Below are 24,869 nucleotides of genomic sequence, written 5' to 3' on the forward strand. Positions count from 1 at the left end.
ATTGTGTGGGTGTTTTAAAATCTTTGTCAACGTCATCTTCAAACGTTAGAACGGCAAAACATTGGATACAACAAGCTTTTAACTACAGATTCGCGTTCTCTTAGTATAAGCGCACTCTCCAACTACCGGCGGTAGTGGTACGCCCAACAAACCGTACAAGGTATTCTTCCGCCAAGTTGTAATTAGTGGTTCATTTTTTTTCTATTATTACATCAAAGCCGGTGGACATCAAAAGTGTAAGTATGGATCACGTAAAGAATTGCAGTCATTTCGGTAGTATTAGGCTCCACTCCGTTATACCAATTTGGACCTCAGGTCTATTTTTCCTTGCGGCAGCTCCTTTCTACTAACCGCTCTGATGACGTTTGTGGCGCCAGAAATCAAGGGCCGAGAGGAGCACTACGCCGATGTGTGTCGGCAGGCGCGAATTTGCGTGTATCTTTTCGATACTGGTGACGTTCAACTTTAGATGCATTGGAGTGCTGTAGTGACCGCCCGCCCGTCATTAGTGCGTTTATAACTTAGGGCTGGAGTCGACATGGTAATGCTACGCAGCAGCGGCGGGGTTGTTCAACCTGTGGCAGCAACTCCAAACAGGAGGTCGATGGAGTTGGACACAAGTTCGGAGTTTCTGTCTCTTGTTCCCGCATTGCCGAGAAAATCACCCCGGTCAACACGAACCTCCCGCGTTCTGGATGATAGCTTGGGCAGCCCCGAACACAACAGAGTAAGTGTGAGCAAAAGCTTGCTAAGTGACAGTATTGCATGTTGCTAGTCGGCTAAGGTACGCTGAAGCCCGGTCTTCATTTCAAGGATGCTTTAATATAAGAATATGAGATCCTTCATCATCTACAGTAGTCATCAGTGTCACTCATTTGGATTCAATTCATTTGAGGTCAAATCTGATTTCAACTCAAAATTATGAGGATAACACAATCATCACAGTAGGGCTGCTCGATTATGAAGGAAATATGAATCACGATCAATTTGGTAATAATTGAAATCACGATTAAGACAATCATTTTTTTTGGGTACAAAACAAGAAAATGGTTAATCAAACAAATACATTTCTTTGAAACATTATAATTATGCTAGTTCTTTTTGGACCAAACAAGATTGATTAAATTAGTAATTTGAAAATAAAAAAGTTGCAAATATATACATTTAATTAACTCATAATTAGCATTAATAATCTTGCATTTTATTTTATTTACGCTAATGCCTATTTTATAATTGTGGAGTGTAATAATTGAATTTCAATTAATTGCACTACATCACAGTATTGTAGATTGAGTTGAATTTTATTGTAATATTTATTCCCACCTGTCAGCAGCAGTACGCAAAGAGGGCCTTTGCTTGATGTTATGAATGCAAAATACTCTGTCCTCCTGTACAGAAATTCTCTCCAGTAGGGTGCATCCAAACTCCAAAACAGGATGATGATGAAACTCATTTTCACATAATTGATTTGTGTCTATGTGGACGATCTTAATGTGTGATTTAAGGATTACATATCTTTCAAGTTGTCAGGCCATAACAAAGTTGTAAATGTTATTGTAAGGCTCTCAGATGTGGTTAACAGTTGACAAAGTCACTGATGCTCTTCAGGTGCTTAACCATCATCAACGGTAAAATTCTGTACATTGATTCACAGGCTGCTATCCACTACTACTCCTTCAACCACACTCTTCACAATATGACTGAAACAAATGCAAATAAATATTTTTTTTTAGCATGCTTTACAATAACTACCAAAAGTGCTGCAAAGGATGCCGGGAAATGCGCAACTTCACCATCGCTACAGTATGTTCTCAACTATAAACTTGCTAAGTAAAAACTAATTTTGTGACTGCTAGGGGGATGGTAAGCAGCAGTCAGGAAGCTGTCTCCATGACTTTCCAAAGACCAGAGGTCAACGAGTCAAACTAGAGGTCTCCTTTAGTGACATAGGACCAAAGGCTGGAGGCTACGCCACAAGGTGAGAGACTGAGCCTCTTTCCAACTGGCTGTATATGCTGATGTTTTCCCAGCATTATGCAGGATGGAGGTCGAACTCGACCCAAGAATATCCCAGCTTCAAATGTAGCTTTAGATAGGTAACAGGTACGTAGAATGCCACCAGCTGTGACCAGAGTGAAGTGTAGCAACAAGTGCTAACTGTCCATGCTCCTCTGTGGGGTGATTTTAATTATTATTTAAGTGAATGAGGACTGCTATTTTTTGGGTCACTCTCAAACAGCTGTCAAAGTTAAAATTAACCATCCATATTAAATAATCCAAGGGTAGTTTACATGTCACATTGACTCATTACTGTGGCTGTTCTATGCATCCATTTTGTGCATTTAGGAAATCCTCCAGAATACAGAAGGAAGGCAAATCGTCCTGCGACAAATTGCAAGGGGGTATGTCTTGGCAATAAATCTTGATAATGTTGCCTGTAATTCTCAGTTTCTACATACTTCATGTTTATCAGGCATGTATTTTTAGGAGGGTATACTCTTCTAGGCCAACAACCTGGTTTCTGTTAATGTTCAAGATGTTCCAGACGAGGTAGAAGGAACTTCCACTCCAAAAAGAAGCCGCGTCAACTTAAGGAGCCCCGAAGACGACGAGGAACACTCTTTACGACGTAGTTCCCGAATCACCCGATACAAATTCAATTCCCGTAATCAGTCTGTCCTCTATGACCGCCTCATCACCAAGTAAGTTTCACAATAATTTTGTCTCATGATGATGAAAACGAATTTACAGTATAGGATATAATAGATAAAAAACAAACAAACTTTTAAATAACATAACAATAAAGGAGTATCAGTGTTTACTCTAGGATTTTTTTTTCCAGCAACGTAGGCCAGCGTTATAGGAACCAAACATTACACCCTACAATACATACCACCTACAACATAGCTTAACCCCCTAAATACACATCATTTATAATTATTTTATTGAACAGCAATATTAGCATAATGTGTATTATGCAAAAAAAAGAAAGTTTAAAAAACACTCAGCATTATCAGTGTGGTAGAGCCATGAATGGAACCGGCTATTTTTTTCCAACCCATTTCGAGTCCCAGCTTGATATCCTGTGCTTTTCTCTCGGTTTCGCTCCTCTGCTCTCATCTCTCTTTGTTGCACCATAAAAGAAGAAAATATTTTTTTTCCTTTGAAAAATAAAGAAATTTGAAGAGGAGGCATCTAGGGTTTAGGAGCCGCAGACCACCAATCCTGAATGAATGTAGAGGAAACACTAGTTATTAAACAGTGGTTCACCAATTTCCTTCTTTGATCCCCTTAGTACGGCTGAGGCTGTTCTTCAAAAGATGGACGACATGAAGAAGCTGCGAAGCAGATTGAACAGTGAAGAACAGGTAATGACATGAAATAAATAATGGTAATGAAAAAGCTTTTAATGGTGATGCATGAAAAAAAAATCAACAGAATTTTTTTCCTGCTTTGTATGGTCTATACAATAACCGACAAATTAATTTTTTTATATTTAATATAGTCTTATAATCTGCAGTTTGGCATCTAGGACAGTAACTAATCTAGGCTGCATTGATGGAAAAACTGATATTTTAGTAGCCCTGATCGATAACAGCAAACTAATTTGTCACTTTCAAATGTTTATTTTCATGCCATAGCATACAAATATATGTGGTCATTTGTTAAAAACCACAATGGCAAAAAAAACACTCACAGGCCAAGCATACTCTATGAAATGGCTAACATATAAAATGATTACCCACAATAAACAAGTGCATCAGTTGATAATTGTTTAACAGAACTATGACTGGTTTATTTGAGAGAGAGAAACATTCAGATATCTGCAATAGAAATGCATCTTTTCAACCCCAGGTGCATGATGATGAGGTAGGACAACTTTAACTACAAAAAAATCTAATTCAAATAGACAAAAGTGCATACTCTAAATAAAGTGAACCATCAACTGAAGGTTTACAGAATTACTGGTATTAATGCATTAATTGCACTGAGCATAGTAAAGGTTTCTTTGAAATCTCAAGTTAAAAAAAACAACCTTTGCAAAAACAACCTGAAATCTACCCCCCATTTGCAAATATGCTATCAACTTATCGTAATTTTCCCCCAGATCAGCAGATATATTATCTGTTCGATAAATATCATGCCTCCCAAGCTTTTAAGATTGTACTGTGCATCCCCCAGTGTTTATATTTACTGGGGGGCTGAGCTTTACTTTGCATTAATTAGTGTAATCATTCCAGTGAATCAATGCTTTAAGGTAATCATTCCGATAAATTTATACACAATTGTTTCCCATGAGCAGCTGGGCGTATATACAAGAGGCAGAGTGAGGCAATCTCTGAAAACCAATATGAACACTAAGGACGCCAAGGAAAACCAAGGTGAGGGCCCAAATGTAATGTGTATATCGCGAGTGTCAGGCCAAAACCTTGTACCTCCAAAATGGTCACTTTTCAGGAGAACCCAAATGTTTGTTCAACCATTAACATTGCATCATCAAAAAGAGCAAGCAAGCCATTTCACTTTAGATGGTCAATAATTCATAAAATTGACACCACACGTGTGGACTGACCATAAAAATAAATAAATCAGAAATTTGCCAAATTGGGACTTTTGAGGTTTCGACCTGACACCAGCGATATTTTGCTTTTCATAAGAATCGAGATGCAAGTTGGTAGTACCCTGTTATATATTTATGCTTTTTGCCTGAACTTGGTTTGGTGTGTTAATGTAATGGGGTTATACATTTGATGGACCTAAGATCACCAAATTGGTCATGTTATGCATATTAAGCCCAATTAAAATTCTGAAATACATGGGCGAGGAGGGAACAGAGGCATTGATTGCACTTTGACTCCAGCGGCTACACACACATGAATTGCCAATGTTGGCAGGTGGCAGGAGCCCTCACTCAAAAGACATTGCTTGTGTGCTTTTATATCACCTATATACATGTTTAATCACACATGCACTGCACATGCTGATGTTCAAAAGTTTAATGAATGTGTGTCAAATAGTTAAGTCTTTCTGTCGGCCAGAAAAGCGAATGAAAGTTCATGGTGGAGCCCAGAAAGTACCGTGCAGCTGCCGGCAGGTGGCAGTGCTGTGCTCCATTGGTGCAATGCATCTTCCCATAGATGTGCATAAACTAAGGTCGTTTTTCGTTATGAAAAATGACGCAGAGTACGGTCTCATGAACTCGCCAAGTACAATATTCCTAACAATGTATTTAAGAAACGTTTTTCCTAAAAACACGACATATGAAAACAACATCCAGGGTATTCTGTGTGTTCTTGGTTCATTCGTACTTTCAATTGGAAAAACGATTTGGCTGTGATTGGTGCCGTTTCACAAGATCACAAGGATGTAAGAACAGACAAGAATGCAAATTGAAAAACGGCAAGCCTCTGCTGGTTGAGCACATGTATACGAGACCTATCCGGCAGTCTTTGGTGGTGATTTCTTCCATTCACTTGTATTAAAGTGACTGTGTTTGGCTTCAATAAATTAATCATAACTCATAGAATTCTTGACCAATTTTGGCTTGTTTGTTTCATAACATTTAATATAAAGGAAAGATCAAATGCTTTTTAATTTTAAAGAGATCAGAAAAAACACAGCTATGAGCCTACAACAACAAACTTGACCTAGTATTAAATATTCGTTTTTTCTTGCAATCACATTGTTGAACAGTAATGCTGGGCTATATTGGGGGGGATCTTCTATCACGATATGGGCCATTTTATATCACGATAACGATATACCATGATATAGATATATCTTCAGTACTTCCATGAAAAATTCAACATACTTTGCTTACATTTTCTCACTTTATTTGTAAGTGACATTAAACAGAATGTCACAAACGAATCCAGTTGTGCTGCAATATAAATGTATAAATATAAACAAAAGAGTCACAGTAGCCTACACATTTTTATGAGGCATACAAAATAAAGTTAAGACAACAAAAATGCAAAAAAACAAAACAATTTTAGGTGCAAAGTTTTAAGTTTCTTATTGCAGCCAGAGCTGTAGATCAACAATACCTAACAGTATTTGCAGGTGACAAATGCAATTGTATCAAAATTAACAAACATTCTGTTTTACAGAATCTGTGGCCTTGCAGTACAGCCAGAGCAGTAAATTATCTGTACACATTAATGTGCAAACATTGCAGATGTATTAAAATAAAAATAAGCCTCTACATTCTGATTCCAGTTCTAGAAACATGTGGCCTAGTAATTTGCGCAAAACTAGCAATTTTAATACTTGAAATTAAATATCAGGAAACATAACTCTGTTTAAGGCATTATCAACTGTCAATAAAAGTGCTAGCTTAGCGGGCTGCATGTAGAGGTAGGTAGACATCACAAGGTAAGGGCCAGGATGGTAAGTTGGTCAACTCTGTTGGGCAGACCCTTACGGATGAAGAACTCGTAGCAGTGTGAAATTGATTGAAGCATAATTAATCTTTGAAAATTAAGGACAAAAATTCAATATTGGCTAATCTTCTATTTTGGGTTAATTTTATATCTAACTCCAGAGAAGTCGTGAACCTCATTGCACGTCACTGTTGTGAAAATCCACCAAGCGGGTAGCGTCACGCTTCTGTGAATAGGGGAGATCCAGGAAGCCAGCTCACACACAGTCCTTTATGAAAAGCAAATAGTTAGTCGTGAACGTGGCATTACACATCCAGACTCTGACTGACATTTATTTATACCGGAATGATTTAACCTGACACGTGTCAAAAGAAGGTCTTCTCCCCACTCAACTCCGTGTTTCCCCCAAAGTGTTTGGAATTTCTTTCTAAAGAAAATAATGTCAAATGCCTGCAACTCTAATACCTTGTTTATTTTCACATCGGGTATGAAGGTGATCATGATGAAGAGGATGAAGATGATGATGAGGATGACGAGGATGATGAGGATGAGGAGGACATTGAAGATGACATTGAAGATGATGAGGATGCTGTTGATGAAGACAACCAGAAGCGTTATGAGTTTAGACAGCGAAAAAATGTAGTTCTCTACCAGGCCCCACAAGATGGTAAGTTCTTTATTTAAACATGGCCATTGTCTGTTTAAAGGTTCAAAATGTTCTTTATTTTGTCATGTCAGAGCCCAGAGAAGCTAGAGAGACCCGAGTGCCCAGAAAGCACAGCATGTACTTTAAAAAACCCTCGTCACCCACCAGACGCAGGTTTCCTTTCAGCTCCACAGCCCCTCGGAGTCCCTACAACAGGAGGAGGACCGGCCGGTCAGTAGGACAAGACTGTCAGACGATGTCTAACTCTCAAAAATTGTCATTCTGTTGAGAACATTTATGACACAGTCATTGTACATGTTTTACCGCTACTGTCCTCTTGTCCTGTAAGGCCTTTGCTGAACCAAGTTTCTAATACTGCTCTCTCTGTTAGTATCAGAAATGCATCCCACAATTCTTTTTTCCCCCCAACTCTCTTCCGCCATCAGGAATAGTACTGAGAGGTAAGATTCTTCCTGCTTGTCTGTTGTGTTCCAAAATTATGTAAGACGTATTTGAGCATCTTTTATTTAGTCTGACTGTTGTTTTGTGTCTTTTACAACTCCATATAAAGTATTTTGTGGACCAGCATAAGTGGTTGATAGTCATCATAGGTTCGATTTAATGTCCTGTTCTGCTCACAGGAGACATGCCCTCCACAGCAGCGACTCGACGTCCACTTCAGAAGATGAGACTTTAAAAACAAGGCGGTGTAAAATCGAAAGTAAAGGCAGGAGCAGGTCCGTCACCAGGTGAGAGCTGAGGCACAGCACAAATGCTCAATGGACAACTTTCACCCCCATATAACTATTGTTAAGCTTCACACATTTGCTCTTCTGCTCAAATATAAACAATTACAATCTTTTATGATAATGTTTAAAAAAATCATCTGTCTTTTGTTTCTCCACAGATGTCTGCCTATGAACGTTGTGAAAGATGACTTGCTAGGGATTCACAAAGATCGTATGAAAACTGGAGCAAGTCTTGCTGATGTTGACCCCATGCACATAGACAAAACGGTGAGCAAAGAGGGCAGCAATGTAAATATAAAAATTCCTGTAAAGTGGTATCTCCTAAATTTCGAACCTCATTCTCGAGTCGTGATGACCAATAATGATAGCGACAGGCCTATCTTCTGCTTTCTGGGACTGACAAAAAAATATGATGCAGGTGCGCTTTGACAGTATTGGTGGTTTGAGCACACACATCTCATCCCTGAAGGAGATGGTGGTGTTCCCTCTGCTTTACCCAGAAGTCTTTGAGAGATTCCACATACAGCCACCCAGGTAAATAATGTTCATATATGAACATAAGCGATGCTTGGCAATCATATAACCTTAGGTTGTCATCAGTGGTGTAGTCCAGGGTATACGCGGGTATACGGAGTAGTGTTGCACGGGATACCGGTACCAGTACCGTACCTTGATGTTTCGGTGCCAAAAACGGATCAGTATAATTTTTTTTTAGCACCACTATTTAAAAAAAAATCTATAAATATGAGACAGCTTGCCAACTGTGTTTGAAAGGCAGGTACACATACATACATGGCCGCCTGCTCTACCGATATGTGGAAAACGTCATAAGTGGCACGCCTCTTTCTGCGTGTGTGCGAGAGGAAGCAGAAAGATGACTTCAAGCACTGAAGCGCTCGCTGGCCGCCCACTCCTTGTTGAGAAGCTTGACGCGCTAAGTGCCATAAGGAACTTTTTTATGCTTACATGGCCGATAGACAAGCCAAGTCAACAAATCCTGTTTGTAAGGCTTTTTTTTAATGTTGCTGTGTCTTGAGGTGGGAACATGTCCAATATATGGCCAAGCAAAATACAAATAATTTGTTTATTAGTAATTTAATACGTTTTTTGTCAGTTTAAATTTTGCTGCTTTTGCTGATGTTTTAGATTTTTGTCAGTGTACCGTTTCAGTACCGGTGTCTGTACCAGATGTAATCGGGCTTCTAGACTGCCTACAGATGACGTCACGCTACAGGATTGGCTGGAAATTATCCGTTTACAGTTGTTAAAAGTTATATGAAAAAAAATCTGGTTGTCAAAACATAGGAAAGAAAATATTAAAGATGTTATTTAAATAACAAAGTGTATGGACTGAATTTGTAAAAACATAAATCGAAGAATAGAAAAACAGGATCTTTAAGATTGAAATAATAATAAAATAGATTAAAGCGCCTTCGCTCTTGCCGATGACGTCAGTACAGCAGTGCTAACGAAATACATGAGTCAGATGTGTTCACTTAGGTTTGGTTTCTTTTTTAGATGTTCACAAATCACAATACTGTTGTTTAAATTACATCTTCAATATTTTCTTTACAATGTTTGACGTCAACTGGATAATTTCCAGCCAATCCTGTAGCGTAACGTGTTCGTTAGGCTACCCCAATACGATCTGGCAGCCTGATCACATCTGGTACTGACACCGGTATCAAGGTATTTTATGCAGATATAGTATCGAAGTCTGTCAGGGTGTGTCGTGGATGTGGACCCAAGTGCAGGGAAGGAAGGCAGCAGGGAGGCAGAGGTGATTAAAAAGGAAAAGTGATTTAATCCAACAAAACAAAAAGGGCAAACAAAGTACTGGGTAACTCAAACAAAACAACAAAGTCCATATACAAACCTAACAACTAACCAAAAACCAGACGTGGCAAGGCAAGATGTGACTACAACAGAGAATGGGAAAACAACAATGGTTCGACGCGGAGACAAGAGACTAAGACCCCGTCCACACAAAAGCTAGTTTCAATGTATCCTCACACGTTTCTTACAGTTTAGGCCGTTCGTTACCGGTTAGGTTTCGGAGCTTGAAACTGGGCTCCAGAGGAAATATTTCAAAACGCGCCCCGTACGCGTCCGTCTGAAAACCAAATGCAGGATACTCCTCCAGCGATGACGTAATGGTCGCAGCTCGATGACCGCATTGTCGCAGATAGATGACGTATGCGGCAATTCTCGCGTGACTGAGCGTGAACAGTTAGTCTGTCAACAACAATGGCGGATAGCTGTCTCGTCGTTTTGCGCAGCCTCTTTAGCTTGCTTATCCTTTTGCATCAAAATATTTTGCTTCTTTATTCCCACGTTCAACAAGCGGTGTTGTACTTGAATCACCCGCCATTGTCACTTCTCCTGTGTTCGTCTTTTTCCATGTTGTTTTGATACATGCAAAGCCATGTTTGTTCTGTAGATTGCAATAAAGATAATAATAAAAAAGTGCGTCTTCTTCGCTGATACTTATTCTATACGCTTTCTTAACTCCAGACTTGCATATAAATTACAGCCGTTAAACGTCCTCTGCGTCTTCTTTTGGACACACGCAAGTCTTGAAATGCTTCTGTGTGTACGAGATTTGTTTGAGAGCATTAAGCATATAACACCTGATGTAGATTTTCAACCCTGTATTGACTGAGCTCTTCAAATATTAACTTGATCAATTTTAAACCACTGCTCTTCATGTTTCCTTTTGTCTTGTAGGGGCTGTCTATTTTATGGTTCCCCAGGCACAGGGAAAACACTGGTAGCTAGAGCATTGGCCAACGAATGTAGTCAAGGAGAAAGAAAAGTGTCGTTTTTTATGAGGAAAGGTGCTGATTGCCTCAGTAAGTGGGTTGGAGAGTCAGAGAGACAGCTACGTCTACTGTTTGACCACGTGAGCCAAACACATCAGCACATTTAATTTTACACATTTCATTTTTTGTCAAGCTATTCTTGCTTTTGTTTCATTTTGAATTAGGTTTCAATTCACCATATTGCAATTTTCCCTCTCACATAACATTTTCGATATCTTGTAGGCTTATCAAATGCGTCCATCGATCATATTCTTTGATGAAATTGATGGTTTGGCTCCAGTCAGGTCCAGTCGACAGGACCAGATTCACAGGTGAGCGTCGCTACTTGCGATGACAAGACTGCATCTGTAGGAATTTTTTGTATATTCAAATTTACATTTACATTTTGTGAGCCGGACGTCACTCATGTTGGAAGTGTGTTCCTGACTCACAATCTCTGTTCTAGTTCATTTCAGATATTTTTGATGGGATTGAGGTTAGGGGTATCAATTTCTGCATCTCAGTCATTAGAGCATAGGTGTCAAACTCCGGTCCTCGAGGGCCGCAGTCCTGCAGGTGTTGGAGGTTTCCCTCTTCCAACACAAGCTGATTCCAATCAGCAGGATCGTTGTCAGGCTCATGCAGAGCTTGCTGATGAGCTGATCATATATTAGCTGTGTTGAAGAACGGAAACATCCAAAACCTGCAGGACTGCGACCCTCCAGGAGCAGAGTTTGACACCTATGCATTAGAGCATTTGTTGAAATTGGTCTTTTGGGTTGGCCCACTGTCTGATTAGCAAGGTTTTTCCCAATAAGTTGAAAATATACTAGTCTAAAGTATAAAATCTGATTCAGAGCCCACCACTAACTCGATGTATTTTGACCATGTATTAGGGATTTATGCTGTTTTATATCTACAATATCTCATCTCTGTGTAGAACCATTAGGACACTAGAACACACATAATTGCAGCTGTATGCTGTATCCAAACTCTGAATTAGCTGATGTTTACCTTAGTTCAGTCGATATTTATCAAATCTTTCATGACTGTGTCTATAGTTCCATTGTGTCAACTCTTCTGGCTCTCATGGATGGATTAGATGGCAGAGGAGAGATTGTGGTGATTGGTGCCACCAACAGATTGGACTCCATTGATCCGGCTCTCAGACGCCCGGGCCGCTTTGATAGAGAGTTCCTTTTTGGCCTCCCCGACAGAGTGGTACTGACATGTTTAAGATATATTAACTTAGTCCTTGAGAAGTTATTAGTTCAAATAATTTAGTAGATGTAATCGAACCATGCTTTATCTGTGTTGGTAGAGCCTAGCAAAAAATTTTGACCTGTACAAAGATGGGAAAAGTAGTGACATTCTGCACTAGAAGTACAATTACTTGCGTAAGAAAACCCTCCAGCATTGGTAAAAATAAAATAACTAATTTAAAAAATAATTTAAACAATTTAAAAAGTACAAGCTCTGAAATGTACAAGAATACAAGAACATTGTTTTTACCGTATGTTTCCTCCTCAAATCGTGTAATTCGTAGGCTGTTAAAAGTTGAAGGATTTTCACTAAACACGCCCCCTTGTTCATGCAGTGGCATCCAAGGATTGTTTTCCACACTAATGTGATGAATCATAAAAGAAGACCCACCTTTAAAAAAAAATTATTAAAAAAAATCTATTTTATAATAGTTCAACTGAACTGCAGAAACAAAAATATGCTTCATGTTTAGTTAACTATTATCTTATAAAATGACATACAGTAAATAATAGTGATATGACTGTGCATTCAGCAAACATTAGCAAGAAAGTGCAATTAAATGCTACCAACTCTGCTCTATAGCTATGCTAGCTGCTCAATGCAAATTGCGCATAGGCACTTTCTGAATAAGATAGTGTTCAGCATACAGTTCTCTGTATTTGCCTTATTTAGAGGTGATTAATGTAAGCTAAATACACTTTTCATGTTTTCACGTTGAGATTCTCCTGTGTGCTGGAGGGTACATACAGTAGATTGGAATATAAGACAAGTATTGCATTCCAGAAAGGTGGGAAGTCGGAGTTGACCAGGAAACATACATTGATACGTAACATCACTCAAACTGGGAGATCCAAGTCGGAGAATAATGTCACTCAGACAGTAAATGGCAAAACGCAATTTACAAGATTATAATGATTTATTGATTTATTGTTCCATAAATTTAGTTATTTGATATAATTTAATGTCACTTGATTGTACTGGTTGTGTTAACGATAGGCCACTTTTTTTCTTCATGAAGTTATTTGGTGAAATGTGAGAAATACTTAAGAGATAAGATATTCTTTTATTTATATACAAAAAGCAAATTAGGAAAGGAAGGTTTGCTGGAGGCCAAAAGGTGTTTTGATTAACTAAAACAAAAAACACAGCCATCTTAGTTTACATTTGCCTGGAATTCGCTTTCAGGTTGCAACTGGCACAATACAAGTGGTATAAAGCCCACTTCCCACATTCCTTGAATTCAACAGAAATACGTCAACGCACTTTTGCACAGTTAATCAAGTGTAAGTGGCGTTCATGTTAGGGAAATTGATGTTCCCATGAAAGGCAATGCATGAACCTTGAAATTAAGCCGCAAGTTGCTCAATTCTCAACCAATTTTAATGAAGATTTCATGTTGTGCATGCTAAAGCGTGTGCTATCAATTACATTTTATATATATATATTTTTTTAAAGCTAACTTTTTTTTTGTCTTTACCTGTGAAGCTACTTACATTTCCTTTGTCATAATTGTATGACTTTTGTACACAGCAGTGTACCGGCATCCATGGCCTTTATTTTCCCTGCCGACATTTGACTGTCTTAGCTTACCGTCACTATAGGCATGCAGTTTGGAAGGGGCATGTGGTATCTGTGGTGGTACCTATCTGTGGATCGATAGCCCTGTGTGCTTCCGGGTTTTACTAACCAATTGCATGTCATGTCATAGCTTGACATAGAATCAACCACAAGCTGGGATATAAAGAACCCTAGTTTGAAGCTGTACCAAGTAAAAATTCATCATAAGATGTAACAACCAAAAATAAAAAGTAGTCTGATAAATACTTTGCAAAGTACTTCTCAAAAACTACTCAAATACAATAACAAAGTATTTGTACATGATTATTTCCCATTTCTTCCTGTAATACCAATGCTATGATCTCATTTTGTCTGGTAGGCTAGAAGGGACATTTTGAAGATCCACACCAGACATTGGACACCACCTCTCTCTGACAATTTCCTGGAGGAGCTGGCTGATAAATGTGTTGGTATGTTTGCAAGTGATGGCATTGTTGTAGAAAATTCCTTGACATTTACTAGGGCTGTGCAATTAATCAAAATTCAATTACAATTCTAATTATTACACTCCACAATTACAAAATTGGCATAATGGTAAACAAAATTAAGATTATTAATACTAATCTTAAATTGTTTACCCTCGTATGGGGTTTTGGGTTTATGAGACCTGTGTTTTGTATGGAAACGTGGGTCCCACAGACCTCGAACACTATTAAATGTATATATTTGCACCATTTTTATGTTAAAATAACTAATTTCATGTTTAAACATTTTCTTGTCCTAATCGTGATTTCAATTATTACTAAATGAATCGTGATTAATATTTTCTTCATAATCGAGCAGCCCTAACATTTACAAAACCGTTAAAACCAACATGTCCTACATAAGTCTCGTTTGCCTATGCATAACATTATGTTGTCCCTTCGACGCATGCTCTTGTAAGTTTTGTTTTAATATTGTCTTCCAACACTATAAACTTACTTCAATAATATTGCATTTTCACTCATTGACTTAATGATGCTTTCCTAATGCATCTATCATTGCATGTTAATACCTTTCACAGTGACATGACACCATGCTCACTAAATAGCAACAGCTAGTGCTGGAAACAGAATTATAACACTTACAAACTTGACCCAGGTCATGTTAGATGTTAATTTTAGTATAGTATATGACACGGGCTGCAAGAAAAACGTGTGGTAGGCCTGGAATTGGCCCATGTACCAAACTTTGGACGTCCCTGCTGTAGAAGTAAGCATTTATATATTGCAAATATCACAACTTTTGTTTCATAATTGTCTCTTATAGTCAGTGTAAACTAATTATTTCCCGTGTAGGTTATTGCGGAGCAGACATCAAGGCAGTGTGCTCGGAGGCAGCACTTTGTGCACTACGGCGGCGCTATCCACAAATTTACTCCTCATCACAGAAACTTGTGCTGGATGTTGATTCTATCGCAATCACAGCTAAAGACTTCATGTCCGCCATGTCCAAGATGGTCCCTGCTGCACAGAGGTATGGCCACTGACAAAATCAGTTTTGCTTCTTTGTTCGTATACAAAATACACGCACAAAATACATAATGCTCAAATGTTTTAACAACAATTACTACCAATAGGTATTTTCAATTGTTTGTTTAAGTAAGAAGCAAATATATATAAATACGTTTAAAAAACTTTTGATTGGTGTCTTTTTAAACTAACAATGTCAAAATTCAGGTAAACTGTGTTTAGTTTAAGGTCTTTCAATTTTTAACTGATTATGTAAACATACATTTCAATAAGACTAAAAGCAGTAATTTTTGGTATAACGTCTTTAATTGTACCCAAAATTTAATTTGTGCAATTAGTAGGGGTGCAATGGATCACAAAAGTCACGGTTGTGATCGGATCACGGATTTGAGTCACTGATCAGATCATTTTTCGGATCAGCCAAAAAACTACAACAAAAAGATAAGTAATACTTTGTCTTTATTTTGTAAAGCCCCTTTTCCATTAAATACAAACTAATCAATTCAAAATGTCTAATATAGCCTTGTCTTCATTTATTTTGTAAAATGCCTTTTCCCATTAAATAACCCCCCCCCCCAAAAAAAACAACAAATCAATACAAAATGTCTAATATAGACATTTAGGTTTTAGGAACAACTTTTAAGTGCAATATTAGGCAGAAACGTTCTTATTTTTACATGGTTCATGTGTAAAATAACAAGGTATTAATGGCTTAAAATTGTGTTCCTATAATCTAAAAAGCTACATTTGACATTTTGAGTTTAATGTTTTTCTTTTTTAATGGGCAAAAGTGTTTTAAAAATAAAGACAAAGTTCTATTTATCTTCTTTTTTTTTTCTTTTCTTTTTTATGAAAAGACCTCAACGTGTAATTCAAGGCACATTCCCTTTCTTTAAACTTGGAGAGTGAATTAGCTTTGGTCCAGAATATTGAAAAATAATTCAAGTAAGCTGTCAAACTTACTTATCAGCCGGCAGCCAGACACTCAGACAGTCGTTGGTCATGCTAACAGGTAGCTGCTAGCCACTTGCGTCGGAGACTTCTGCCGTGTCATACAATGACAGCGTAATTAATTAGCTGTTTCTTAGCGTCCTAAATTAGTGATTGAATACGCGTTCGGGATAGCGTTGATGTTGGTCGCACAAATACTACAATGTCAAGTAACTACAATAAAGTAACATCTAAAAGGGAAGTCAAGCTAGCCATCATGCCACGACGTGGGCGAACTTCAAAGTAAAAGTGTACATAGGCTATTTGCTTTGCTGTCAATGTATTACTGCATTTGGTAAGCTTTATTATGACGTTAGACTTAGCGTGTATGCTCCGTTGAGTATGTTTCAGCTTCCTTGACATGTCAGAATGGACTGTGAATGCACACTTTGTTTTTGTTTGTTTTTTCCCCCCCACCACCAACCAATCCGCGGATCAGGTGTGATCCGAACTGTGGGCCTGATCAGAACCGACCACGGATTAATGATGATCCGTTGCACCACTAGCAATTAGACAGGTTCATGGTCACGTTTTATGGCTCACCCGGTTTGCCTCTGATCATAATAAGCTTGACATGCAAAAAGAAGCGCCCTGATTAACTCACATTTCACTTTCCAGACCAGCCCACACAATGGCATCAATGTATTTTTATAGGCTATGGTACTTTTTTCACACTGCAGGGCTTAATGCATGATCCTTAATTGTACTCGCTCCTGTTACAAAAAAATGTGGCTTCTAATGTGAACGAAATGTGCCCGGGATGTGACACGCATGCGTACAAAGCATGTCAAGTCAAGTGGCACATCCCGAAAAAAATTTCCACTGGCAAACCCCGGCGAAATTGGACGAAGCAAAATTAGCTTCAGATGCTTTATCTGCACCAACCGCGCATGAACTGCATTGACTTTATGGAAATGCACCACCAGAAAGGCTCAGCTGCAGCCTAACCCGTAAACAGAAGCCCTATCCCAACACACCTTTAACCATAATCCTCAGAAGTATGTTTAAAATGTGCCAAGATGGAAACTAGTCAACAGCTAGCTCTGGTAAATGCAAATGTTCATAATATACACTCTCCCTTTTTAAATACATAATAACATATACAGTATATGTGCATTAAATAACATAATTTAAATAAACATATTGCTCCATCTCATGACCGGATAGGTGGTCGGTTATCTTTTTTTTTAACTCAAATCCTAATAGATTAAAGTCTAATACTATGTTTGTGTATACGATATAGCAGAGGTAGGCATCGTCATTGACTAGAATTGATGATTGATTGAAGTGCCCACCTTTTGGTGTGTGCTTCAGCACTTTCAGCGAATGCTTGAAAATGTGAAGCCTCACAAAAATACCCAGATTGAGAAGGGCAACTCACTCAGTACTCACTGCGATCGACAGAAGTAATCCTGCTTCACTCGGTGCTCAGTCTGTGCATTTTTTCAAGGCTTTGCATTATCGATCCATTTACCAGTCAATGATGCCCACCTCTGCGATATAAAATATTAACAGAAAACATTAACTATATTAGATCCATTTAGAGAAAGAAAGGGAAATAACACAAAATGTATGTTTGTATGTAAATGTTATGCTGAATGTAATCATTAGGGCTGTAGTGTCACCAGCCAAGGCCCTGACGCCTGCAATTCGTCCATTACTGAGTGCGGCCTTGCAGGAGATCATCCACACTGTCAACAAAGTGTTCCCACACGCTGAGCAGGGATTTAAAAGGAAGAGGACACAGGGTATGGTCCATTTTAAAATGTTAACTCTATTTCCTCAGTCAGTCTTCATGAATGTGTGTTGTTTCCAGATCAGTCTTGTGTGTCTGAGGATGAGCTAATATTCAGTGAAGATGAAGAGCGATCTAGTGGACAAACCCCTCAAAAGAAGTCTGTCTCAAGAGAAATCCTCAACATTGAAAGGTTTAATTACTTTCCCATCCAAATGATTTGTTTAATCAACTCTTAAATGGCTCACCCCATCTTTTCCTCTGTCACTCTTTGCATAGAAGTGCATTGAGCCAGCCAACCTCTTACCGTCCCAGGCTACTTTTGGAGGGTCGACACGGCTCAGGTCAAAGCTCCCATCTGGCTCCTGCTGTTCTCCATTCTCTTGAGAAATTCACAGTGTACACACTAGACATGGCAGTGCTGTTTGCAGCAAGTGCATCTGCGCCAGAGGAGACTTGTGCACAGGTAGGTCAAACATCACTAACAGTCACTCATTCATTGGATCATTTTCGAACCTCAACCGATGTAACCATGTTGAAAAAGAGGAGACAGTGTTAAAAGTTTTGGTGTAAGCCAATTCACAATTTTTTTACCTAGTAGAAAGGGGGATTAGATGATCACCAAATGATGAGGGGACGGGTCAAATGCGGAGAACAAATTTTATCCACTTAGATACAGTATGTGTGTTTGTGATAGTGTTAATTTTATCCGCCATTTTTTTATTTAGTTTCAGTTTTAGTCCAGTTTCAATCACGCTTGTTTTTATCATAGTTAGTCAACCTCATCCCGTTTTGATTTACAGTAATTTCTAGACTACAAGCCGCTACTTTTTTCACTTGCATTCAACCCTGCGGCTAATACAAAGGTGTGTGGCTTATCCATCAGATCACAAGGGGGCGCACTATACAGGAAGCGTTAGGCAGGGCAAAACAAACCAAGTGAGCTCAAATACAGTAGGAGAGAGAACAAGAGCGAGACAATTTGCCCCCTCATTATGGAAAATAAAGTAGCGAGAACCCGGTGCGGTAACATTAAAAACACCTGCGGCTTACAGTCGGGTGCGGCTTATATGTGTAACAAACTAGAGTATTCCCCAAATTTAGCTAGCACGGTTTATAGTCAGGTGCGCCTACTAGTCCAGAGGACTATAAAGCTAGCATTTTAGTCCAAGAAAACATAATTTTATTGGTCTAGTTTTAGTTAACAAAAACTGTCAACATTTTAGTCCAGTTTTAGTCAGGACAATCACTTTACTCCTGTATATATTTTTGTCAGTAGCAGATAATTTTAAACATTTTGGATCTAAGACTATTCCACATAAAATGTTCTCATCTTTTTGATGAAAAACAACTTCACACACAATTACAGTATATCAACAAGTGGCTATTATGGCCCCACACTATGAGCTAGTAAATTAGCCAGCATTAGTTAGCGGTCGGATTAACATTATTATTGTTGGAATGCTATAGCCGTTGGATTAATGTTGCGTTATAACCAGTGTTGGGAACGTTACTTTAAAAAAGTAATTAGTATAGTTACTCATTACTTGCTTAAAAAGTAACTGAGTTAGTAATTGAATTACTTCATAATAAAAGTAACTCGTTACCAGGAAAGTAACTATTTTCACTACTCAAATCAAACTATTTGGATTTTTTTAATATATATATCATTATTATTATATTTTTATACAAGGAATTTAAATTGCGTCCATGCGATATATAGGGTGTTTTCATTGATTTTTTGTGAGTAATTATGTCACACAAATGCCTCACTCCATAATATGACAACATCATAATAATAATAATAATAATTCATTAAATTTGGAGTGGTGATGTATGTTCTACCACTGCCAGATACTACAGCAATCATAATAATAATAATACAAATAAAATAAATACTAGATATATAGGGATTTGTGGCACATATGTCATCTCTAGGTAATTTGTAGACAGTCCTAGCCAGTCCCTCCAGGATTTCCCGGGCATTTTTTATGATTGTTGCGGGCTAAACTAATCAATAATAGATAAAAGAAATTGCCAATGCTATTAAAATATACAGTGCTTAATGCTATGATGGCCAAAATCATAGCCAAAACTACTACTATATTTACTCCTTTTCAGTAATTATCAGCTTCCACTTAATCTCTCTGAAAAACATATACTTTTGTTCACTTTCAAATATGAGAGTATGGTGATATACCTTCAGTTTATAATTCTACACATAAAAACGTGTTTAATGATTGATTTATGTCAGAAAACTGCCCAACTCTAGGCTTAAAATGCATCATTCACATACAAATGTCGCCTCCATGAGTGTGAGCATATTTCTTTCAACACTTTTCACATGTTCAGCACTCATGAAATAAGAGTTGGCGCTAATAATTTACACTAGGCGAGCGTGTCGCTATGATTTACCGGTATCTTTATCGCTGTTATGGTGCTTGTGGAGTCGCAATAGGGCTTTTGGTGGAACATAATTGTCAACAAATCGCTCCTCATGGCGGCTGTTTTTCTGCAAATCTCGACTGTTATTTTTGATTAAAGTCACTCTTGTCAAAGTTGTCAAACCAGTTCCATGCGAGGACGTGGACTCTTTGCTAAAATATGCTAAGCCTTAAAGTCTGGAAGAAAGGACGTCACGTCGTTGCACGCTTCTTGCGGCACCTCCAAAATAAAAGTCACTCTACATTTCAGCTGACAAGACACTTTTATTGTGATGAGGTCCGACAACAACAGTGCCTCTAACTGCGCAAATTACATTTTCAGAGCTAGTCACCGCACAATGTCTTGTAAACTTACGTCGAGCCTTGAATCTAATAAATAAATAAACGCAACACATTTCTCATACAATAACGATAACGGCGTTTCAGATATGGGGAGAATAATTAGATTAGTCCGTTTATGGAAAAAAAAAAACGGAGTTATCTAACGCAGCTTGTTTAAACGCCGTTATTCCCAACACTGGTTATAACTATAATTTACTTTTTTTTATTTTTATAAACTTTTCACCGTGACACACTGTCCCATGTGTTTGAGCATGTTGCACTCGCTAGCTGCGAATTTGAGAGGGGGTATGTGTCCCAGTGACCGATTAGTAGAGCTAAGATTTTACAAAATCATATCATTTTCATCTCGTTTTTGTTCATGAACTAAAATGTCCATAGATTTGATCATTTTAGACCAGTTTTTATTAAGTGAAGTTCATTTTTGTCTCGTCTTCATTAGTCAACAAAAATTCATATTGATTTAGTCCTCGTCATTCTTTATTAATGAGGTTTTTGGTCTAGTCTAGTTTTTAGTTGTGTGTTAATGTGTGTTGACAAAATAATTTTTGTTTAGTTTTCGTTGACGAAATTAACACTAGTTTGTGACATATGTTCATGCCACAATGTCATATGCTCTGCAGATTTTTGTTGAGGCCAAGCGGACCTCTCCCAGTGTCCTGTACATCCCCCACATTAAACAGTGGTGGGAGACAGTAGGTCCTGCATTAAAAGCCACTTTTCTCAGCCTACTTGGCTCCCTCCCTGCCTTTGCTCCAATACTGCTACTGGCTACCTGCAGTCTACAGTACTCTGAACTCAATTTTGAGGTATGAAGGTAGTGAAATCATGTAACCAGTAATTGCCCAAGATGAAGAGAAGATACACCCCTTGTTCTTCAAGTAGGTTCCTTCACCTCACACGTTTTTTGCTGCAGGTTCAGGAGTTGTTTAAGGTGGAGTATGGAGAGGTTTACCATGTCCAAGCCCCCAGCAGCCGAGAGAGAAGAAATTTCTTTGAGGACCTGCTGCTCAAGCAGGCTGCCAAAGCTCCTGCATCTAAAAATAAATCCAGTGAGACAAACTCAAAGCATTTTTTGTAGAGAGAAGTTACATTTTGCATTACATTTTATTGAAACCGAACTTTTGACTTTCCCCTATAGCACCCCACTCCTTGGAAGTGCTTCCTGTTGCTCCTCCTCCGCCGCCACGACAGCTGGCAGAGCAGGAGGCCCGAAAACTGGCGGAACAAGAGGAAGACACCCTCAGAGAGCTCCGCCTATTCTTGCGGGATGTCACAAACCGCCTGTCCCTAGATAAACGCTTCAAGGCTTTTACAAAGCCCGTGGATTTAGAGGAGGTGGGATTCCTTTGTAACTCTTCAAGTGTTGTGAATGTCAAACTCGTGTATTGCTTCATTGAAAATATTGTTGCAAGGTTTCACTTTCAGAGTTACTTTGATTTGCCCAATGCCTAAGTAAATATTTAAAGCTGTCACATATATTAAAATTTAGTTGCTGTGTTTGTACTGTACTCTCACCTTATCTAGGTCCCTGATTATGCTGCTGTGATAACTAAGCCTATGGACCTATCAACCGTGCTTTCAAAGATTGACCTCCATCAGTACGTAACGGTCAAAGACTTTCTTCAAGACGTTGATCTCATTTGGCAGAATGCACTTGAATACAACCCAGACAGGGACCCCTCAGGTACACACTGTCACTTTAAAATAAAGCGCTGATCAAATGGCACAGCCATTCTGATCCCTTTGGATACTAACTATCTTCTTCCAGACCGCCAGATTCGCCATAAGGCCTGTGCACTTAAAGACACTGCACATGCCATCATACGACATGAATTGGATGAAAATTTTGAGAAGATTTGTGATGAAATCAAAGATTCACGCATCAATAGAGGTGGGTGAGTGAGTGAGTGATATTTGTAGATGCCAGCTTAAAATAATAAGGATTGACATCACTGTGACATGATATCTGTGTCAGTGTTTTATAATTTGCTTTTACCTTAATCTTGTCTTTTTCTACAGGTTTCTCAACTGCACAATCTGCGCCCTCCTTTTACCATGTCCTCCCCAAACAGGTTGAGGCTAATAAGATGGCTGAAAGGACTCCACAAAAGGAGCCAGCCAAAGCCACAACTGTGCTGACTCCAAGTGCAACTTCATCTACATATGTTACGCCTAAAAGCACAGGTAGAAGATGTGAGTATTTTTGAAAATGAAAATCAATAAGTCACAACAATCAGTCCTAACACATATCTACTTGATCCTCCAGTGCAGAGGAAGAAACGTCGGAAGAGTCGCTGGTCCTCTGGCTTCCATTCCAGGAAGGCATCTTCCCACGTCTCCAAAGAGGATATTCATTTTGGCACTGATAATGATGATGAAGAAACAGAGATAGAGAAAGGGATGATCACAGAGCTTGATGAAGATGACAAGGAGGTTAAAGTTACGTCGAAGGGTGGTATTTGGGGTGAAAATGAAAAAAAGGATGTTGAGGACCAGACACAAAACAAAATAGTAGACAAAGATCAGTCAGATTTAGAAGTTCCAGCGGAGAACCCAGTCAATGTTGGCTACAGTTCAACGAGCAGTGAAGGACATAAGCAGGGACAGTTACACACAAGTTGTGGTCAAACATGCAGCCAAAATATGGCACAAGAAAGAAACAAGATTCCATCAGAGGAGCCTGAACCAATGGAGGTGGTTGCCACATGCAGTGCTAGCACAGAGCACACTGGATCCCCCAGAGGAGATAAGGACTCTGGTGCAGGTTTGGGTTTCCACAGAAGCTTCATTGTCTATATTTTCTCCAAGCTCGGTTAATGTTTTTCCCATGTGGTTCTGTGTTTCATGTCATAGAGAGGCGCATGACCCGGCCCTCAAAGAACGCTGTTCAGCAGCAGTTTGGTATGGAAACAGCTCTGCAGATCTGTGACCAGGAAAAACCTTCACTGGTAGTGGACAGGGATAAATTAAAGGTGGGCTGCTGATTACTGCTCACTTTACTTATTAGTCACATAATGGCCGCATTTGTAACGTTTCCTTCATCATATTTATTGTATTCTTATCAAGGAGCTTTTGGACAAAGTTGTGACTAAGACTGATGGCTATGAGGTGCACAAGTTGGAGAAACTCTATGCTCTCCTCTGCCAAAGTGTCTACAGACACAGAAGAGACCATCACAAAGATGCATTAATAAAGGTTGGTATAGCATTTAATAATTTGAATCATTAATGACACATTAGTCCAGGATAAAAGTATTTTAACTGTAGATCAATGTATGTTGTCAGTGATCAGTTGTTCTGTTGTAGCTATTACTAATTCTGTCATTTTCTTTCAATAGGAGTTGGAGCAAGAGATAAATGATTTCTGTTGACGATTCTAAAGGAACAATGTGACGTTATTAAATACGCACATAATTTCTTAAAGGATCGTGGTCAGCACGTTCAGCTGCAAAAATATCCAACCAGTCGTTCTGTTTTAATAGTTTTGTGCATAAGTAAATCATTGTATTACCTCTTGCTATTTAAATAAATGGCTCTTTATAAATAATACTGTGTGTATCTTCTGTTTCACCTGCAATTCGGTGTGAATACTCCCAATTGTTTGCGTCATGTGGAAGCATGTAGTCTTCTGCTATTTCTTTACCCTTAAATACATGTTGATCTGTTTGGGAAACTTAAATACTAATTCATATGTTAAGATTCAGTTATTGTCTCTACAATAAGTGATTACATATTTTACACACTACAGGTATAATCTTATCGATATACATACAGTGCTCAGCATAAGTGAGTACACCCCAACAGGTTTGTAAGAACACCTTTAGTTTCCTGTCAGAATTCAGATTTTGTATGGGATACAATAGTACAAAATACTCCCACAAATGTGGGCCATTGATTGCAAACAAGTACATTTAAAGTACATTTTGCACAAATAAGTAGACCCCAAGAAAAAAGACTGACAACTTGTAAATTCCAGGCCTAGCAGACATGTTGCTATCCATAACAGTAATGGAGGTCATAGAAAAACTACAAGTTGTCGTTTTTTGCATTAGTTAATTTGATTAAACTGAAGATTTTGTAAATCAATTCATTCTGTTACAACCTTACTTTAATGTGAGTTAAGCGCATATTCCACAAAAACATTTTGTCAAAAATGTGGAAATTGTTCTTATGTTCATTGAGATATGGAATAAAATGTTAACTTTTTATTTAAAAAAAAACTAAAGGGGGTGGACTCATGGTGAGCAGTGTATAAAAGCCGATATATTAAGGGGCTCATGCTGAGCACTGTATAAAAGCCGATATATTAAACTGCGCCGTAATTAAGCCTAATGCAGGGAAAATGGTGCTCAGCAATGATAGGCTCGTTTTTTTTTCATTTTCTTTTTTTTCTATTTTAAGAAAAAGTGTAATGTCAGTTTTGGCCTCAAGTAGCTTCTCGTGGTGCCC

At 38.4% G+C, this 24,869-nt stretch overlaps 1 protein-coding gene across 5 annotated transcripts; it reads left to right on the plus strand.

The window, feature by feature from the left end:
* The first annotated feature begins 203 nt into the window (after positions 1–203).
* On the plus strand, positions 204–23,967 carry atad2 (ATPase family AAA domain containing 2). 5 transcript variants are annotated; one of them, XM_086079179.1, is made up of 32 exons: positions 205–236; positions 337–452; positions 526–727; positions 1,857–1,978; positions 2,347–2,402; positions 2,537–2,702; positions 3,296–3,368; positions 4,304–4,382; positions 6,877–7,050; positions 7,122–7,260; positions 7,476–7,490; positions 7,671–7,778; positions 7,937–8,045; positions 8,197–8,312; positions 10,506–10,680; positions 10,823–10,911; positions 11,641–11,800; positions 13,779–13,869; positions 14,737–14,914; positions 17,512–17,648; positions 17,717–17,828; positions 17,915–18,101; positions 21,042–21,227; positions 21,335–21,470; positions 21,560–21,756; positions 21,946–22,105; positions 22,190–22,312; positions 22,441–22,614; positions 22,688–23,185; positions 23,275–23,393; positions 23,488–23,616; positions 23,759–23,967. In XM_086079179.1, the coding sequence occupies exons 3-32, from the start codon at positions 539–541 to the stop codon at positions 23,789–23,791; spliced, it is 4,230 nt and encodes a 1,409-aa protein (XP_085935305.1). In that variant the 5' UTR covers positions 205–236; positions 337–452; positions 526–538; the 3' UTR covers positions 23,792–23,967. The 5 variants fall into 5 exon arrangements, with proteins under 5 accessions (XP_085935306.1, XP_085935308.1, XP_085935309.1 ...); XM_086079180.1 differs by having other exon boundaries at positions 204–236; positions 337–727; positions 22,441–22,605; XM_086079182.1 differs by lacking the exon at positions 7,476–7,490 and having other exon boundaries at positions 204–236; positions 337–727.
* The last annotated feature ends 902 nt before the right edge of the window (positions 23,968–24,869 follow it).

Source organism: Leptonotus elevatus, chromosome 6 (assembly GCF_054856555.1).
Source record: "Leptonotus elevatus isolate MCC_2025b chromosome 6, RoL_Lele_1.0, whole genome shotgun sequence".
In the NCBI taxonomy this organism is placed as follows: Eukaryota; Metazoa; Chordata; class Actinopteri; order Syngnathiformes; family Syngnathidae; genus Leptonotus; species Leptonotus elevatus.